Source organism: Lactuca virosa, chromosome 5, assembly GCF_052849685.1.
Source record: "Lactuca virosa cultivar CGN04683 chromosome 5, Lactuca_virosa_CGN04683_v6, whole genome shotgun sequence".
Classification (NCBI taxonomy): Eukaryota; Viridiplantae; Streptophyta; class Magnoliopsida; order Asterales; family Asteraceae; genus Lactuca; species Lactuca virosa.
In genome coordinates this window covers 293,345,195-293,363,198 of record NC_136430.1, presented here as the reverse complement: position 1 = coordinate 293,363,198, position 18,004 = coordinate 293,345,195, and the positions used below count along the sequence as shown (strand labels likewise).

General features: G+C 31.9%; 1 protein-coding gene across 1 annotated transcript; it reads right to left on the bottom strand.

Annotated features, from left to right (window-relative positions):
- Positions 1 to 262: 262 nt before the first annotated feature.
- Positions 263 to 16,778, bottom strand: LOC145114725 (phospholipase D alpha 1-like). Its single transcript, XM_079050801.1, has 3 exons — positions 16,395 to 16,778; positions 1,054 to 2,944; positions 263 to 968 (listed from the first exon to the last, which is right to left on the bottom strand). The coding sequence occupies exons 1-3, from the start codon at positions 16,473 to 16,475 to the stop codon at positions 535 to 537; spliced, it is 2,406 nt and encodes an 801-aa protein (XP_078906927.1). The 5' UTR covers positions 16,476 to 16,778; the 3' UTR covers positions 263 to 534.
- Between the last annotated feature and the right edge of the window lie 1,226 nt (positions 16,779 to 18,004).

The window sequence follows — 18,004 nt, the reverse complement described above, 5'->3', positions numbered from 1 at the left end:
GTTTGTAGTAATTGCTTGTGAAGTATAGAAAAACAAAATCTTGATTTATAAGACATTATTGGAGAGGTGTCTTCAATATTCTCCCACATTGGTTTTGAGGTGTCTTCAAGGGTAATATTTTTCTGTTTGAGAATGATTTGGCTGCAACATAATATTACTTCATAAAGAAACCACAAAAAGGCATTATAAACCCATAAATAGCAACCAATACACATCAAATACAACATATTAATTAGAAATATCATCGGAGCCTTTACCATCATTTTTCTGAATAACTCAAACTCTTATTCATTAATTGTTATTTCAAACTTAAACATGAACATATTACATAAAACAATAATTAGAACTCACTCGTAATGCCAACATAAAAGATTGAAAAAGTAAAATTACAAGTAAAACCCCATAAACAACAGCAGACCCAATTCTGTACCCTATAAACATGACAATTCGTCGCAGTTTCTAGGTTTCAGGAAAGGGTATTTTAGTCTTTTTCTCACACCAATCACAAGACCCCAATTTTGTACCCCATTTTTCTTAAGTAGTTAGAATCGGAGGCATGTAGCCGGCGAAGGTACCAAGAACCCTAGCCTTTGTGTCGGGGAAGAACTCCGACCCCGGCAGCTCCGTCACATCTCCCTCCTCCGTGACTCCGACAGGGTAACTGAGCAGGTGCCCCGGCAAATCATGGTCGAGCCTCTCAGAACAATAAAGATCCCAGTATTTCATCGATATCTGGTTCACCTTTCGGATGCAATCCAAGCTCTCCGGACATGAAAAACAGTCGTCAAGAAGCCCCATATGCTCGTACCACAACGACATCCTGAACCCATGAACCTGACCCCTCGCCGGCTGTCTTTTTGATAGATGACACGGCTGAAACGCCCCCATTGCTATCTCAGAATCTCGAGCTCCGTCCATCGATCTCTGGTTGATATTCGCTGATCCGACGATTATGTACTCGTCATCGACTGCAAAATCATAAATATTTTCGCATTAATCAATGAAAACGAAAACAGAGTATGAGTAAGAATATTAGTATCACTATTCACTTACCGATCATCATCTTGGCATGCACATAGATCATGAACCGGCGTGCTTCCTGAGCTCGCTGGTAATTAGTATCCTGATCAGGCTTCTCCGACGGTATGTACTCGTTAGGTTTCTTGATTTCACGGTTGCCGAGACAAAAGAATGTTAAATAATCCCTGGGGTTCGCCACGATGTGCTTCACTTTCAGAGCGTGAACGATATCAGTATACATCATCTGCATCGTTCTTCTTTGCCAATCCAGTATGGCTTGTACTGATGCACCCTCCGGCTCACCCTCCGGCCACATTGGCAAGACGACGTACACCCTGAAGTCCTCTCCTGCTTCGATTTTGCTCACGATTTTAAGCGACAGTTCTTTCGGGATTAGATGTAAGGCGTTGATGTCTTCATCTTTAATGTCGTTTGAGTTCCAGCCGTATGAACTTCCGAGAAAGTACTGGTTTTCGATGTAGATGAAGTTTTTTGCTCGGCGGATGGCGTTGATGTACCCGTCTTGAATGCTCCGGTCAATAATGTTATCTTTTCCGCTTATCAACCCAGCACGTGCTGCATCCTCGGGTTTCTCAGGGAACCCAAATGCAGCGCCACCGTCAATTGACCGGAACAACTGAACATTCCATCTCTCATGGTCATCTGGTAACATCACCGGCGACGGAGGGATTATGATATGACTAAGATCCCTTACGTCGTTCAATAAATCCTTCCCGCCTTGCTTGAGCCACCGCTGCTCAAAATTGAATAACACATCCCACGCTATTGGACCTTCAAGCTTGCAATGGATGTCATGCCACGGCTCCCGAGGTCCACCTTTCTTCACTGATGAATTAGGGAAATTAGGTTGGTGGAAATCATCATGGTGGATGGAATCAAGTGTTCGGAAAAGGGAATGGAATGGGGTATCATATCGTCCATTGCAAAGATCGATTCCGCCTATAAAACTAAGTATACGCCTCTTCTCATGGTTATTAGGTAATGGAGCGTCAACAACTACAATCTTTTGATGATGAGTTAACATCAATGAAATCTGGATGTTTTGGACGAGACTGCGTCCATCATCCGGGTTACGAGGACATAGTATACAGTTTACTTCCGAGCCCCGGAAGTATGCGCCTGTGTCCTCGTCATGGGTTGCCATGAACCCATTTTTAAACAAACCGTCAGAAGTTCGGTCATCCCAAACAAGCATCAACACCCGAACACCCTCACTCGCCTTTTTCTTTAGCAATTCACCAAGTGTCATGTCCCCACCGGGCTTCGGCCTTCTTAAATCCCTAATTAAACTAATTTCCGTGTAAACGGACCATCCCGTTATATAAATCAAGTGTTTCGCATTCGAAATCGCATCGAAAATGTCCTCCCAACATCGGTGTGGTTCATAGTACTTGCCTCCGGTTAAAGGTATTTTTGGTGTGAAATTATCGGGTAAGTGTGCGTCTTGATAAAGTGTAACCCTACATCCGTTTCTTTGCGGAAAGAATGTAAAGGGTACACCCGGGAATTTTACGCTTTGTATCCCCCGAGACCATTGGCATTCACGTTCAACTTTAAAGAAGTGTAACTTTACATGGATTTTTGAGTGCCCGTGGATTGACTTGCCACGGTCATCCACAAGTTCGAGACATTCATCGATAACTTCTTGGTTAAGCAGTTTGATAACCGGGACGTAGGCACGTCCGATTACAGTTGCGCCTATTGGGTCATCTTCTTTGACTGTAAAGATGACATTGGAAGCCATGTGAGCACAGTAGATGTGGAATGACTCGAACCATCGTGGGTTCGAGTCATGTTCCAGCATCCGGGTTCGGCCCACTCGAGCTTTTTCTAGGTCAACCGTTGCGTAAAGGCTCGCGGAGTTGTTCTTTAACCCCACTACATGCTCTAGTCCATCCACGATCTATACAAATCGAAAACAAAGGTTACATAATTATTTGCTAAGTAAAAGATGAAAATATAGTTTTATAGGTTTTGTATGATTGTTTTTATAGTTGAGGTGTGTAAAGTTGCAAACACATGTTCAAGTACTAGACCAATTTCAAACGATCAAACTTTTTATCCAAAGGAGAATAACTGGTTTCTGGGACCAAAACCGTCAAATGTATGAACAAACATATTTACATATTTCATTGATTTGGAAATCAGTCGGCCCAAAATCCATAAAGAGACCTGAATTTGAAAGTTTTCAAGAAATATCAAGTTGAGTTTTTATTTCATTTTTTGCTTTTATGTAAAACGTATAAAATTGAAGTTTCCTACCAGTCACCTATACTTTTTCATTTATTTATTCTAATTTGATAGCATACGTAAAATAACAAGTTTTATGTTTTTACACTGCATTCCTCCAGAAAAGATAAAGAACAAGATGATTAATGTCCAAAGTAATTAGTCTAACCTTTTTTTTTAAATGGTTAAGTGTTATCAATACACATTATTCAAGTGTCTATCCATCTCCTTAACTCCTACAACCTTTGAGTTTCCCAAATTGATGTTAGAGCTATTTCACGTTACTCTTATCCCTTCATGTTTCTCTATTGAATGTTGATTTCTCTATAAATAGAGATCATCTATGTGTGTTTGATATATGAATAAGAATAAGACATTTCCCCACTATTTTTATCTAGGTTAGTTGGTCTTTGTTTTTCAGTAGGCTATCAACACGATTTTCTCAATATCATAAGGATCAAGCCTAAATTTCTACACTGACATGTAACCAAAGTATGATTCTATTATATATCTAAGTGCTATCATATAAGTCTGTCTTTCTTTTATATTATGTCTTATATAACTTTTAACTGAAATAAGAGAAGGACTAACATGCAAATATGAAAATATGACTTTCGTACCATAAGTATCCATATATTGAGTTTATGAAAAAATAAAAATTGTTACGGATTCATCATATATAGTTTTTTTTTTATTTTTTATTTTTTATTTTTGTAGTCCATCATGGCAAACGTAAATTTTTGGCTTTGGATGTCACCGAAAAGAATTATTTGTCATGGATATTGGATTCTGAAAGTGAAATACACCTAGATGCTTATAGAATTTGTAACACAGCCCAGTGACAGAGCTTGAGCAAATGAGTTGGGGCCGAAAGTAATATATATATATATATATATATATATATATATATATATATATATATATATATATATATATAAGTTGAAGAACAGGGAGGCCATAGTCAAATTTTTTTGTTTTGGGTCTAATATATAAAGTTTTTAATAGTAATGGACTTGTTCTAAAAAAAACAGGGGGGCCACTGTCCCCCTCGCCCTTATGAAGATCCGTCAATAACACAGCCAAAGACGGAAACACGTCAATTGATCAACCAAATGCCAAAGCAATGAGTTTTATTTGTCAATGAGGGATTGAAGAGTGAATATCTCATAGTCAAAGATCCATTTTCCCTTTGGAATTAAAAGAGAGTTATAAACACCAAAAATGGTGATACTCCCTAAAGCTCGTTATGAATGGATTGCAAGATCTTAAATCAATGGGTGATTATAACTCGACAATGAGGGAATGCTAGAGAAAACATATTCAACTTCTCATGCATCAAATTGGCTCATAAAACAACAATATCATGAAAATGATTTTAAGAAAAACCATGAACTTATTTCATGTTTACTTGTGGCAATCAAAACAATGAGATTTTGATGAAAAAACATGAAGCCCGCCCAAATGGTTGTACCCCATTCCCTAAAGCCATTATGATAACACATCATTTTAATAACTACAACTGTGGCCGCAGTGTGGTGGAGGTCATGGCTATAGTGGTGGAGGTGGTGGAGACAAATATTATGGTCGTGTTCATGTTAAGAACCAAGTGGAAAAGGTAAATAAGTTGCTGCAAGTATTTGGTATCATTTTGGAGGCAAAATTTATTGGGCATATACCTTTTATATGGAGAACCAATTCCTGAAACTTTAGAAACAATCTCTTAAGAATAAAAGAAAAAATAGGAACATAATTTTATTGGGCACATACCTTTTATATGGAGAACCAGCTCGTGAAACTTTAGAAACAATCTCTTAAGAATAAAGGAAAAAATAGAAACACAATTTCTTTCGTTGGCGATTTCCTTCTTGATTAATGATAAGCTTAAGATAAATATATGAATAAGATGTATTACTTTGAGTTACATCATATACTTTTGCAAAATTTGACATACTTATTTGTTTTATTGATATGATTATATGATGGTTTTAAATTAGCTATGAGATACTTTATTAACAATCATGAAAATACGTGTTTTAGAAAATGGATTCTCTCAACACTTAACGTATAATTGTAAATCTATATGTCTCGCAAATACTATAACTACACACACCATACAAAGACACACGAGATATTTTTCTCAATTAACAATGCAATATGAAAATTTTAATATATGAATATATGATATTGGGTAGCACAATATTGATGGAAGGCCCAAGAAGGAGAAAATATATTATTGTATGGATGAATAAAGTTTCAAATTAATGATGCATTATTTTCTCCCAGATCTCAAAGAAACTTAATAAGCTTTAAGATATTCGTCGATATGTATCATCTCTAATAAATTACATTTTTTTTGCCACTTGTCATACTCCCATTTAATTTGTCAAATGTCATTTTATAGTTATTTTGAGTTATTTTTTTTCCACATGTCATTTTATTAGTTTTTCTATTTTATTAAATTTTATATAATATTTTAATGTAATAATTGCAATAAATGTAGTAATAAATGAATATCAATTTCATTAATGAATTTATCTTATAATTTCCAAATTTCCAAAATTAAAGCTTTCTTTTATTTATTTAAATTATTTGTTTAAATTTAAAAGATAAAAAATATTTTCATTATAATAATTCATTATTTTTCTTATTTTCTTATTAATTCAAAGTTCTTAAATATTTTGACATTTGTATTTAGTTTTTTTTTTAAATTAACCCATGTAATACATGAGTCTCACAACTAATATTATAACGAAACAACAAATGAAGGGAATGTTGAATACCTTAAGATTATCAAATTAATTTCCGGTAAAAATATGTATTTAAAAATTAAGCTCTTTTATTCCACTGGCCTATATTATACAAAAGATAAGTACAACTGAATATGTGGTCGAAAACCGGAAATTTGTAGACATATAAATTTATTGTTTAGCATGATCGGCTACGCCATCCCAAATCAATAATGATACAGAAGATCATTATCAAATCGTGTGGGCATTCCTTGAAGAAACTAAAGATCCTTCGATCTATTGATTTCATTTATTCTGCTTCCTCACACGGAAAAAAACATTCATCCATCACCAAATAAAATTAAGAATGAATCATTTAATTTTCAAGAAAGAATACTAGGGAATATATTTGGTCTAATATATCGGCCTTATGAACCATTTAGATACTTTATGGTTTTAATCGATGCATCCACCATATATAACATGTGTACTTATTATCAAGTCACAACCTAGCATTTACATGATTATTTGCTCAAATAATAAGATTGAGAACACAATTTTTATATTTTCATATGAAGACTATGCGTCTTAACAATGCTAGTGAATTTACTTATGAAACATTTTCTATTGTATTTATGATATAGTTAGTGTTGAACATCCGGTATGTAATGTTCATACACAAAATATCCTTGTTGAATCACCTATCAAACATCGAGAGTTCATTGCAAAACTGAACTTGTAAGCGGAAAACACACAATTGCTACTTTAGGACATGTATTTTTGCATACCGAAAAATTAATTCGCATAAAGCCAACAAGTTATCATACTTCCTCCCTCAATATTATTGAGTTTTCACTGGAACCACATTCCTATTTAAGATTTTTTTTTTGTTGTAGGGCATATGTTAGAGTTGCTCCACCACGACATTATATGTTGGTTATGTATCCCTCATTACGGTCGAGGGTTCAAGTCTCACTGTGGACATAGGTGGTATAATTTAGGAGTAGTTTATTATATATTTGTATTTGTCGCTAAAAAAATATTAAAATCATCCATGGGATATTTATCTACAGTTCGATTAGTTGATTGTCATTTTGATGACTCAGTTTTTATATATTAGCGCAATTGAGTTGGCCATCCCCGATCCATAATGATATGAAAGATAATAAACAAATCATATAGACCAAAGGGCTTCTAGCCCAATGGTATCAGGTGTTGTCATCCCTTCTAGAGGTTGAGAGTTCAAGTCTTATTGGAGACATAAGTAGAATTAGGAGTAGTTTATGAGTAGAGTAGAATTGTCGTTCTAAAATAAAAATAAATAAATAAATAAATAATAAACAAATAAAAAAAATAAAAAAAATCATATAGGCATTACTTGAAGAGCCTAAGATTCTTCAATGTAATAAATTCATCTATTCTCCTTGCTCAAAAGGAAAAAATAATCATTCGTCCATGACCAAATAAAACTAAGAATGAATTACATAATTTTGTAGAAAGAATACAACGGTGTGTATATATATATATATATATATATATATATATATATATGTGTGTGTGTGTGTGTGTGTGTGTGTATGTGTGTGGTCTAATACAATAACATTATGGACCATTTAGATATTTTGTGGTTTTAATTGATGCATCAGTTATATGGTCACATGTGTATGTACACCCGAATATGTACACCATATTGGGTAAAAGGGTATTTATGCATAAACAAAATGAAAAGGGTGAAACTTAAGATATAAAGTCCGTTTAGTTGCATTAGGATGTCCACAAATACCCAAAATTGATAATGATGATACGTATTCTCTTATGATGGATGCAACCACTTTTCAGTATCTTATTACTCTGGTAATAAGAAAACATGATTTGTATTTGATGGATGTTGTTACAATCTCCCTAAAGGATTTGAACTTCTTGAATCAGGTTCTTGAGAGCAATACTCACTAAAATTAAATAGTTGCTTATATGGATTAAAACAATTTGTATGCGTGTGAAGTAATCTTTTTAGTGAGTATTCGTTAAAATAAGGGTATAAAACAAATATTTTTGTCATGTATTTTTGTTGAGCTCTAGATTTGTAATAATTGTTGTATATGTTGATGATATAATTATTGGAACTCACACATAATTTCCAAAGGCAATTGAATATTTGAAAAAGTAATTTGAAATGTAATATCTTAGAAAGACAAAGTTGTATCATGGATTTGAGATTGAACATTTAAAAGAATGAATTCTTGTGTATCAAGAAGTGTACATTTAAAAGGTGTTGAATTTTTTTCCTTGGACATAACCCATTCATTACGTGATCTAATGGTTGTAAGGTCACATGATGTTGCTAAAGATCCTATTCGACCTCTAAAATATTAGAATGAGATTCTTGGTCCAAAAGTACCATATTTGAGCATTACTGGGGCTTAATGCACCTCGATGGTCATACACGACTGGATATATCATTTGCAATTATTTTATTGGCGAGATATAGTTTGTGCCCTATGAAAAGACATTGAAATATGATAAAGTAAGTGTTTTGTTACCTTCAAGGTACAAAGGACATAGGTTTATCTTTTACTAACATATCCAAAACAACTTTAGTTGGTTTTCTAGATGCAAGATATTTATTTGATCCTCAATTGATCGGTCACAAACCAAATATGTATTTACGAGTGGAGGAATTGCAATTTCATGGCGTTCCATGTATATAACAATCACAACCACGCCATCTAATCATGCAAAAGTCTTAGCAATCCGTGAAGCTAGCTGAAAATGTGTTTGGATAAGGAATGCAATATAGTATATCCAATGATCTTGTGACACACTACCAAAAAATGATGAAACAATCATCGTATATAAAGGAAATGTTGTGTGAATTACTCAATAAAAAATGATACGTTAAAGATGACAGAACAAACCATACAGTGACAAACTTCTTTTTTATTTATGATCTTTAGAAAAATGGGGACATAATTGTTCAACACATTCACTCGAGTGAATCTTGGTGGACTTATTTACCTAGGCATTTCCAACGTCAACATTAAAGAAATTTATTCACAATATTAGATTTTGTTGACTCAAAGTTCTAAATTAACCTAGTCATCATGGAAGACAATAAGTGTTTGCATTCTTTTTTTTCTACGTTATGGATTTGTCCCATTGGATTTTCTTGGCTAGGTATTTAATGAGGCAATATCCCTATGCATATTTTGAATGATGGATTGTCTATAAAGAGGGTTATTAATACACATTAGACAAGTGTTTATTCATCTCCATAACTCCCAAAACATTTAAAATTTTCACAATGATCTTAGACTTATTTCACCTAACTCCCATCCTTTTTTGTTTTTACAATGAATGTTGATTTCTCAAATAAATTGAGATATTATATGTATGTTTGATATATAAATAAGAATAAAACATTTGAACCACTATCACTGTCTAGGTTTATTGGTAATTGTTTTACAATTTTAACATTGTGTTTGAGAAACAAGTTATCATCAATGTTTTCCAGAAATCAATATATTCACTTGATTACACCAAAGGGTAATGGACAAAAACCTTTGTATTTTTTTTTCATTCATTTTTCCGACTACGCCAGTTTTCCAGGTAACCATACCAGAAGATGCATATGGGCCTTTATGATTCGACGTCTTGGTCATTTAAACTAGAAATATATCATTTACAAACTTAATCCACAAAAAACACGTAAATACTTAAACTGAATAAACAATCTTTGTTAAACCCTAAAATCCGAAATCGAAGCAACAAACCCTATACAATCTTAAATCAATTAAGTCATGTGATATTTTTTATGTAAAATTATCAATTTTAGTTATTGGTGTCCAAAAATACTAACTTAATTCCTCTATTACATTGTGCTTCCTTCTAAGCCCATAAAATGTAAAAGGTGTCCACATCTAGAACAACTGCTAGTCCCCGAAAATGTCTCTCCCGTCCCGTCCTTCTCTCTTGACATGGAACCCGCGGATGTCCGCCCCCCCTCCCCCGCCCATACCAAAGACGATGGAATTCCCCACTTTCTAATGCAATACGGCAAAGCTTAGGGAACGAATTCTGCTTTCATTTCCCACGTATGGAGTACTTAGTGACTGACGTTACGGTCTCCCGTAGGTAGGCTGCACGCGGCTAGGAAGGCATAGTCCCATGCGTCCGTTTGTGGATCACGGGACTATGCGGAAGAGCCTTCTGAGGGGGGGGTATCCCTAAGGAAAACCTTCTCCTTTAATAGGCCGAAGGTCTCGGATTTCAAATTCCTAGCCCGTAGGTCTCTACGCATTTGAAGGAGCTCCCCCAAGGACTCCTTCCTCCTCGGATTATCGGCTTTGATCGGTTGACCACAATAGATGTACATTATAGAGGTTGTTTCACCATCGATTACAAATGTCTTCTTAAATTTCTTGAAAAAATTCTTAAGAAATTTGTAGCCATGTTTAATATTGTATTATAAGAATTCCTTTAAATATTAGTAATAGAGAGCTTAGAAGTCATCAATCTTACTCCTCATAGCTTACTCCTCGTAGCTTTGATGAACGTGATTCAAAATGTTACAGAAATAAGGCAAATTTGTTTGCAACTTTATTATTTTGAGTTTTTTTTCTAATTCTACCATTACCATCATAGAAATTAACTCGAACGTCCGTTAATGAACAAGGACGCCTCCCTTAGACGACCAATATTTTGGAAGCGTTTTTGCGATGTTTTGAATTAGAACAAACATTTAATATAAAAAGCATCAGCTCCCACTATCCTAGCTAGCATCATATAACATCATGTAAGATGCCAAACGTCTTTCATGTATTTTCCATTGTAAAATGATGAGCGTGTTAGCCATGCAGGATGCATTCTAGCACACCGTCGCCATGAGTTGTCCTACATGCCATATTTAAGAAGTTCTATAAAAATGGACATTTGAAGAAAGAAACCCATAAATCCCTAGATGTTTTACCCTACTTTTACAACGTCCAAAGGTTTTAAATCCTTCCCAAAACACTTCCAATCCATCCCTTTTCAAAATCAAAGTTTCCAATCGTCAAGATTAAAGAACTATTTGAAGATCAAGTCACTATTATAATAACGTTCATCATGTCATCGTCTTCTCCAATCATGAAAAACTAATTCCCCTAGATTGCAACTAGAGTACATTCTTAATTCAGTTTCGTATTTTTTTGGGTTAAATAACAATCTTAGCCGTATATTTACATTGGGATGAGTTCATATGAGTTTGAATCTTTCCATTACATGTCTATTATATTAATTATCATTCTAAGTATAAGTATATTCACAAGTAATCTTCCAAATCGTGGAAAATCATGTATAACGGTGTTTAGGACGGTGGGTGTGGAAATCTTAGTTTATATCCAAATTTTGAGATAACTGATACATGTTATATTCGTTTAACTTGAGCAAACGCAATAGTTATTAATTATCCCCAAGTTACTACCTATGTGAATTTAGGAGTGAAACCACAAAGTGGTCACTTCTTTAGATTATTGAATTAAACCTTGCTTTTAGTTTTCGATTTGAACATTGTTTTTAATCAATTAGTTTGTTTTTGGTAATTACTTGAAAACTACTTGCTAACCATATGCTCCTCATGGATTCGAACCTTACTTGCCTTATCTATTTAGTGATGTTTACGGTTATTATTTACCAAGTCAATGACCTCAATCATATACCTATTGTAGGTATGATGGCTGAGAACAAAATTAGTTAAAAGAATACCTAAGCAACTATGTTGTGGCCGATGGATGTGGACTATGGTAAAAAATATATAGTTAAATATTATTTGTTATAGATGAGAAAAGACAAACTGATATTCAGTCTCCTTTTTAAACTATAGGTATATGTGCACTAAATATTCTTTCCTTATTATGGCCTTATAAGCCAACCATAATTGTACTTGAAGTTTGCATCTAGGGTCACTTGTTTATATAGTTCCATTGTAAACAAAAATATGAAGGAAATATGAAAGAAGTTTCATATGATAGTTAGTGTGATGCAAAATGACATGTGAGTGTCTAAGATCATAAAAATTATAGAGGGTGAAATAGAAAGAAAGTTAAAATAGCATAATGGCAAGTTGTGGTATTATGTTGAAGAAATAAAAAGATCAAATCCAGGATCAACTAGGAAAGTTGTGTAATAAACATGTCTGATGGAAAAAACTGCTTTAACAAGCTTTACATTTGTTTAAAATATATAAAAAGGGTTAGATATAGGGATGTAGAAGAGTGGTATGATTGGATGGTGACTTTTTGAAAGAGGTTTGCACATGTCAACTAATTACAGAATTCCAAAAAGATTATGCGAACCAAATGTTCCTATCATCACTATGCTGGAAGAACACATATTTACATGATATACAAAATGACAAAAGAGGCTAAATAACATAATCGAGGATCATATCTACCCCTTCTATTACCCTAAAACATAAATGTATTTTATATAGGCCAAATATAAACATGAAATGGGATCAAGCTAAATAAGATCATCAATCAAGAAAACAATCAAAATTGTTTGTTTCCTAAAAAAACACTTTAAACATTTCATAAATACTCAATTTTGAATGCTTATATTTGATTTCTTAATTATTTAATATTAAAAATTGATCTTAAATTTAATAGAAATTATAAAAACTTAAATTATATATATATATATATATATATATATATATATATATATATATATATATATATATATATATATATATATATATATATACACACTAAACGAATATCCACACATTGTGCAAGATATACATATTTACTTAAATAAACAAATATATCTTATTAAATATATTTATGTTCTTGACCTTAACTATAAAAATAATTATTATTATATTAAGTAGATAAAAAATGTTATAATTACTTAAATAAATGATAAGCTAGATTCATTTTAAAACCAAATTATATCAATGGCTTTTAAACATAAGATAAAGATATAAATATAATAAAACATCATCATATCATTAGACTCTAACTATAGGTTGCACATTAAAAAAATAAAAGTAAAATACTATTGAATATTTTTTCACATCAAAATTTAATTTACAAAGTTTTAGCAGTTAATCTAATTTGAATGGTATTTCAATTTTTAACAAATGTCACACTGAAGAACAAAAAAACAAAGTAGAAATGCGTATAGATAAACTAAAGCAAAAACATAAAAAAAATTAGAAACTAAAATTTTATATAATATAAAATATGACAATATAGAACTAAATAATTAGTTTTTATCTATCGTACAGATATCCATTTTTATATTTGAGTTACTATTCAACTCTCACAAAACACATATAAATTAATCAAAATGACATGCTTTTAATGAATATAAGAAGCTTCAAAGTTTTAAAAAAATAATAAAACTGAAAATAAAACTCTAGATATTCATTAACCTTTCAAACTTCAAAAACTTCATACACCACATAGAATATATTAATTAAAGTTAGTACTTCTATATTTAAAGGCTATATTTAGTTTTTATCTCGTCAAGATTACATATGTAGTAAACAAAAATCAAATATGATAAAATTAACATATTATCATTGCAAATTTAATATATAATATAGGATATCAAAATAAAAAGAAAAATAGTAAAAAAAAATTATTAATTAATCATAATAAAAATATATATTATAGTGTTGAATAGATGGGTTACATTTATAAAACGCAAAACTCCAAAAAACATTTAGGCCATGTTTGGCGTACTAGCTGTTAGCTGAAAATCTAGTTGATAGCTGAAAAGCTAGTTGCTAAATAAAAAGCTAGCTGATAGCTGAAAAGCTAGCTGATAAAAAATAACGTTTGGTAAAACTAGCTGAAATATATAAAATTACATAAAATGACATGTAAGAGTATGTGTTTTTATAATTAATTAAGGGGTGTATTTGAAAAATTTTTAAAAAGCTCCTAAAAAGCTAGTCTAAGTAGCTTTTCAAAAAGCTAGTTTATAAGAGCATATGGTATGGGCAACGAGAAATTTTATTATTGCTAATGTGGCACCTCATAGCCTAGTCATAACAAGATGAACACCACTCCCTTCTTGTTATATCTAGTTGTGTTGCTTCTTGTTGTGGCCATGACTAGATGAAACGTGATCTTCTATTGACTGCACAAATTCTCTCTCTCTCTCTCTCTCTCTCTCTCTCTCTCTATCTCTCTCCTCTTAACGGGTGTTATAACACCATGAACACCACCCCCTCTTCTTGTTGCTTCTTGTTATAACACCACTTCAAGTTGCCCATACCATATGCTCTAAGCTACTTTTTGGCTTACCAAACACGACAACATAAAAAAGCTCGAAAAATAAACTAGCTTATCAGCTAGCTGTGACGCGCGAAACACAACCTTAATATATTAGATGATGTATAATCCTACATTAGTACCACTTTTGTGCTTAAAAAATCTAATTAGGTTTCATTCTAAGAATTTTTGAACAAAGAAACAAATTCAAAGTTGTTTAAAAATATATAAAAGCAATAATTTGGCCGAAAATAGTATTGGTCCGATCTTCGGTTTCATTTTATTAATTCACATAGAGTTTTACATATCGCCGATTTGCAATAAATTTATCTATCTAATGATCTTTTAGTTTTATTGATTTGGATCCACATTGCTATCATCTTGCAATTTTAAATATTCTGAAGGTATATTAAGGTTATGTTTGGTGTACTAGCTGATAAGCTTGCTGATAGCTGAAAAACTAAGGCCCCGTTTGATACGCATCTTTCCAGGTCCAAACAGATCTTTCTGGCTGAATGGACCGGAAAGACTGTTTGATTTGCACAAAAGAAAGGGTCTTTCCCGGTAAGATATGTCTTTCCCAGAAATCCCCAAAATCATATCTTTCTGGCTGAATGGGCTGGAAAGACAATTATACACCAAACCCCGCCTCTTTCTTTCTTTATTGGATTATTAATTTTTTTAAATAACGTTTTTTAAATTTATGTTTTATTGAATTATTATTTTTTTTCATCATTCAACATAGTTAATCAGATATACAATCAAACAACATAGTTTCTTTCCCAGACAGAAAACTTTCCCAGACAGCACTTTACCAGACAACACTTTCCCAGACAGATACTATCAAACGGGACCTAACTGTTAAATAAAAAGCTACCTGATAGCTGAAAAACTAGCTGTTAAATAAAAACCTAACTGATAAAAAATGAATAAATGACATTTTGTAAACTAGCTGAAAAGCTAGCTGAAAAATATGAAATGACATAAAAAAACATTTAGAAGAATGTGTTTTTATAATCAAGGGTATATTTGAAAATTAAATAAAAAAAAAACTCCTAAGAAGCTACTCTAAGTAGTTTTTAAAAAAACTAGTTTATAAACTACTTTTTGGCTTGCCAAACATGACAATTTAAAAAAAGCTCGAAAAATAAGGTAGTTTTTCAACTAATTGTGGTGCGCCAAACACAACATAAAACTATTAAGAAATATTAAAAACATAAACATTTTGTTTTTGCATATATACTTGTTTATTAATATTTCTTAAGTATTAAAAACATAAACATTTTGTTTTTGCATTTATTAAATATTAAATTGACTGTCCTTTATAAAATCTGAGGTTTATTAACGATCCATCTAGAAGCATATATACTTGTTTATTAATAATAATATACGGGATCAAATTGATCCTAATTTGTTAAATTTATCTGTTTTGTACGAATAAAATAAAATGAACACCATATTATTCTTATTATTTGTGGTGGTGGATTACTCACGGCCATAAATTTTAAGCACCTAAACCACACTAAAACCGAAAAACCCCACCGTACAAACATCTAAGTTTTTATTTTCTTGAAAACTGCTCAAAAAGTTTATATTTGTTTTTATTTTTTCTTATTTTTATTTTCGTTTTTGTTTTTATTAAATATTTGATAAAACTATAAAAATAATTTATTATAGCTAGTTTTTTTTTATAAACTTAGGTTGAGATAGCTTATTGATTAGTTAGTTTATAAGATTAGTTTTTAAGGTAGTACGCCGAAAATAACATTAAAATAGTCATCAAAATAAGATTCTTAATTTTATTAAGAATGATAAATACCTTTTAACCAAGGTTATGCAAAAGACGAAACCATTGACTTAATAGATTCATATTATAATACAACATAAATATACCTAACCCAATTCAATATTACACTACTTAATTCAAACCCAAATTTTTGAATAACTACAGATTTGGTGTGTTTCCTGCTAAAGAGATGCCAAAAACCTGGTGAACCCTTGACCATCTACAATTTTCAAAGATTATATATAACAATTTACTGTGTTTTATCAAGATTTCAACACATGATCAACAAATCATATCCTTGAACATGAACCAATTATACCTCCTAATGAGAGAGAGAGAGAGATTACGAACCTTATGAAGCAAATTGGACTTGAGTTTGTCTACTTCAAAGATTGTGGCGTGAAGTGTTCCATGTAGCAATATTTGGGCCATTTATCCCCACCTTCAAACACCTTAATTAATCTCTATATCTCCTATGTATATGTGTATGTGGAGAGAGAGAGAGAGAGAGAGAGAGAGAGAGAGAGAGAGAGAGAGAGAGAGAGAGAGAGAGAGAGATGTGTATTTACAACAAGTGGTAAGTTTAAGCCAACGAAGAAGAATAAAAAGCAAGAAACATCAAAGAAATTGTGGAAGTGTATTAGGTGAGAGATCAAGAAACAAGCCCCATATGTTTGACGTTCAACTATATCTCACTCACTCTCCCTATATATAAGCTTCTTATCTGGATATCATGTTATAATGTTTAATGCCACATCTAATGATGTAAACATTATTTATAACGACATCTGCATCGATATATATATATATATATATATATATATATATATATATATATATATATATATATATATATATATATATATATATATATATATATATATATATATATATATAGAGAGAGAGAGAGAGAGAGATAGAGAGAGAGAGAGAGGCTCAAATGTTTCTACTATCTATTGTGTGCATGTAGGATTGATTCTAGACCAATCATTTTAGTTATTTTAAGAAATCAATTAATGCATATTAAATGCTGATAATTTAATTAATACTCATTATATCTTCAACATGTAATATGTATTAATTATTTTTTTAAAATAACTAAAATGATTGGTTCAGAATCAATCGTACATGCACACAATAGATACTTAGAACACAATAACCTAACTATATATATATATATATATATATATATATATATATATATATATATATATATATATATATATATATATATATATATATATCCCCTAATCTAATAAATAAAAGCATTTTCGCCACGTGGCATTTGTTCAGTCCCTCCAGAACTTATTTTCCCGCTCATTTCCCTTCAACTGCAATTACTAAACTACCATTCTAAACTTCAAATTAGTCAACAATATTCATAATCAGTCCCGTTAAATTTGCAACAAATTGATTGACTAACTATCATCGGCATAAAGAAGATACCCAATTTAATTATCGGTTTAAGCTATTAACTCCTTTATTTACACTTAAATTTTCTCTGCTGATGAAACTTAATCCCAATATATCTTCTTAATTTTTCAAAACCATGATCCTGCAAAATCAAGGACGAAATCGAAAGAAATCACATACATATCTTCTTCCTTTCTCTCTCCCGAACACCTGGATGGGGAGTTCTTGGTCTGTGTTCTGTTGCTCATAATTTGATTTGATTTATTGTTGCAGGTCTAAGTAATCTGAAGAAGTTTGGTCCCGATTACCTCAAATCGTCGTTAAAACAAACAAATTGCAAGGTCACAATTTTTCCTTCGTTCTCGCTACTTTATCGTAACCCTATCTCCCTCTTTCTCAAATTCCGATTTCTTCTCCAGGTTCCTCTATTGCAGGAGGTTGACGGTGGTTCGGTTATATTTTCTTCCTGTGATTCTGTAACAACGTAAATTTTCAAACCAATTTTTCATTTTTAAATCATATTTTCAATCATCAAAATAATATCAAAC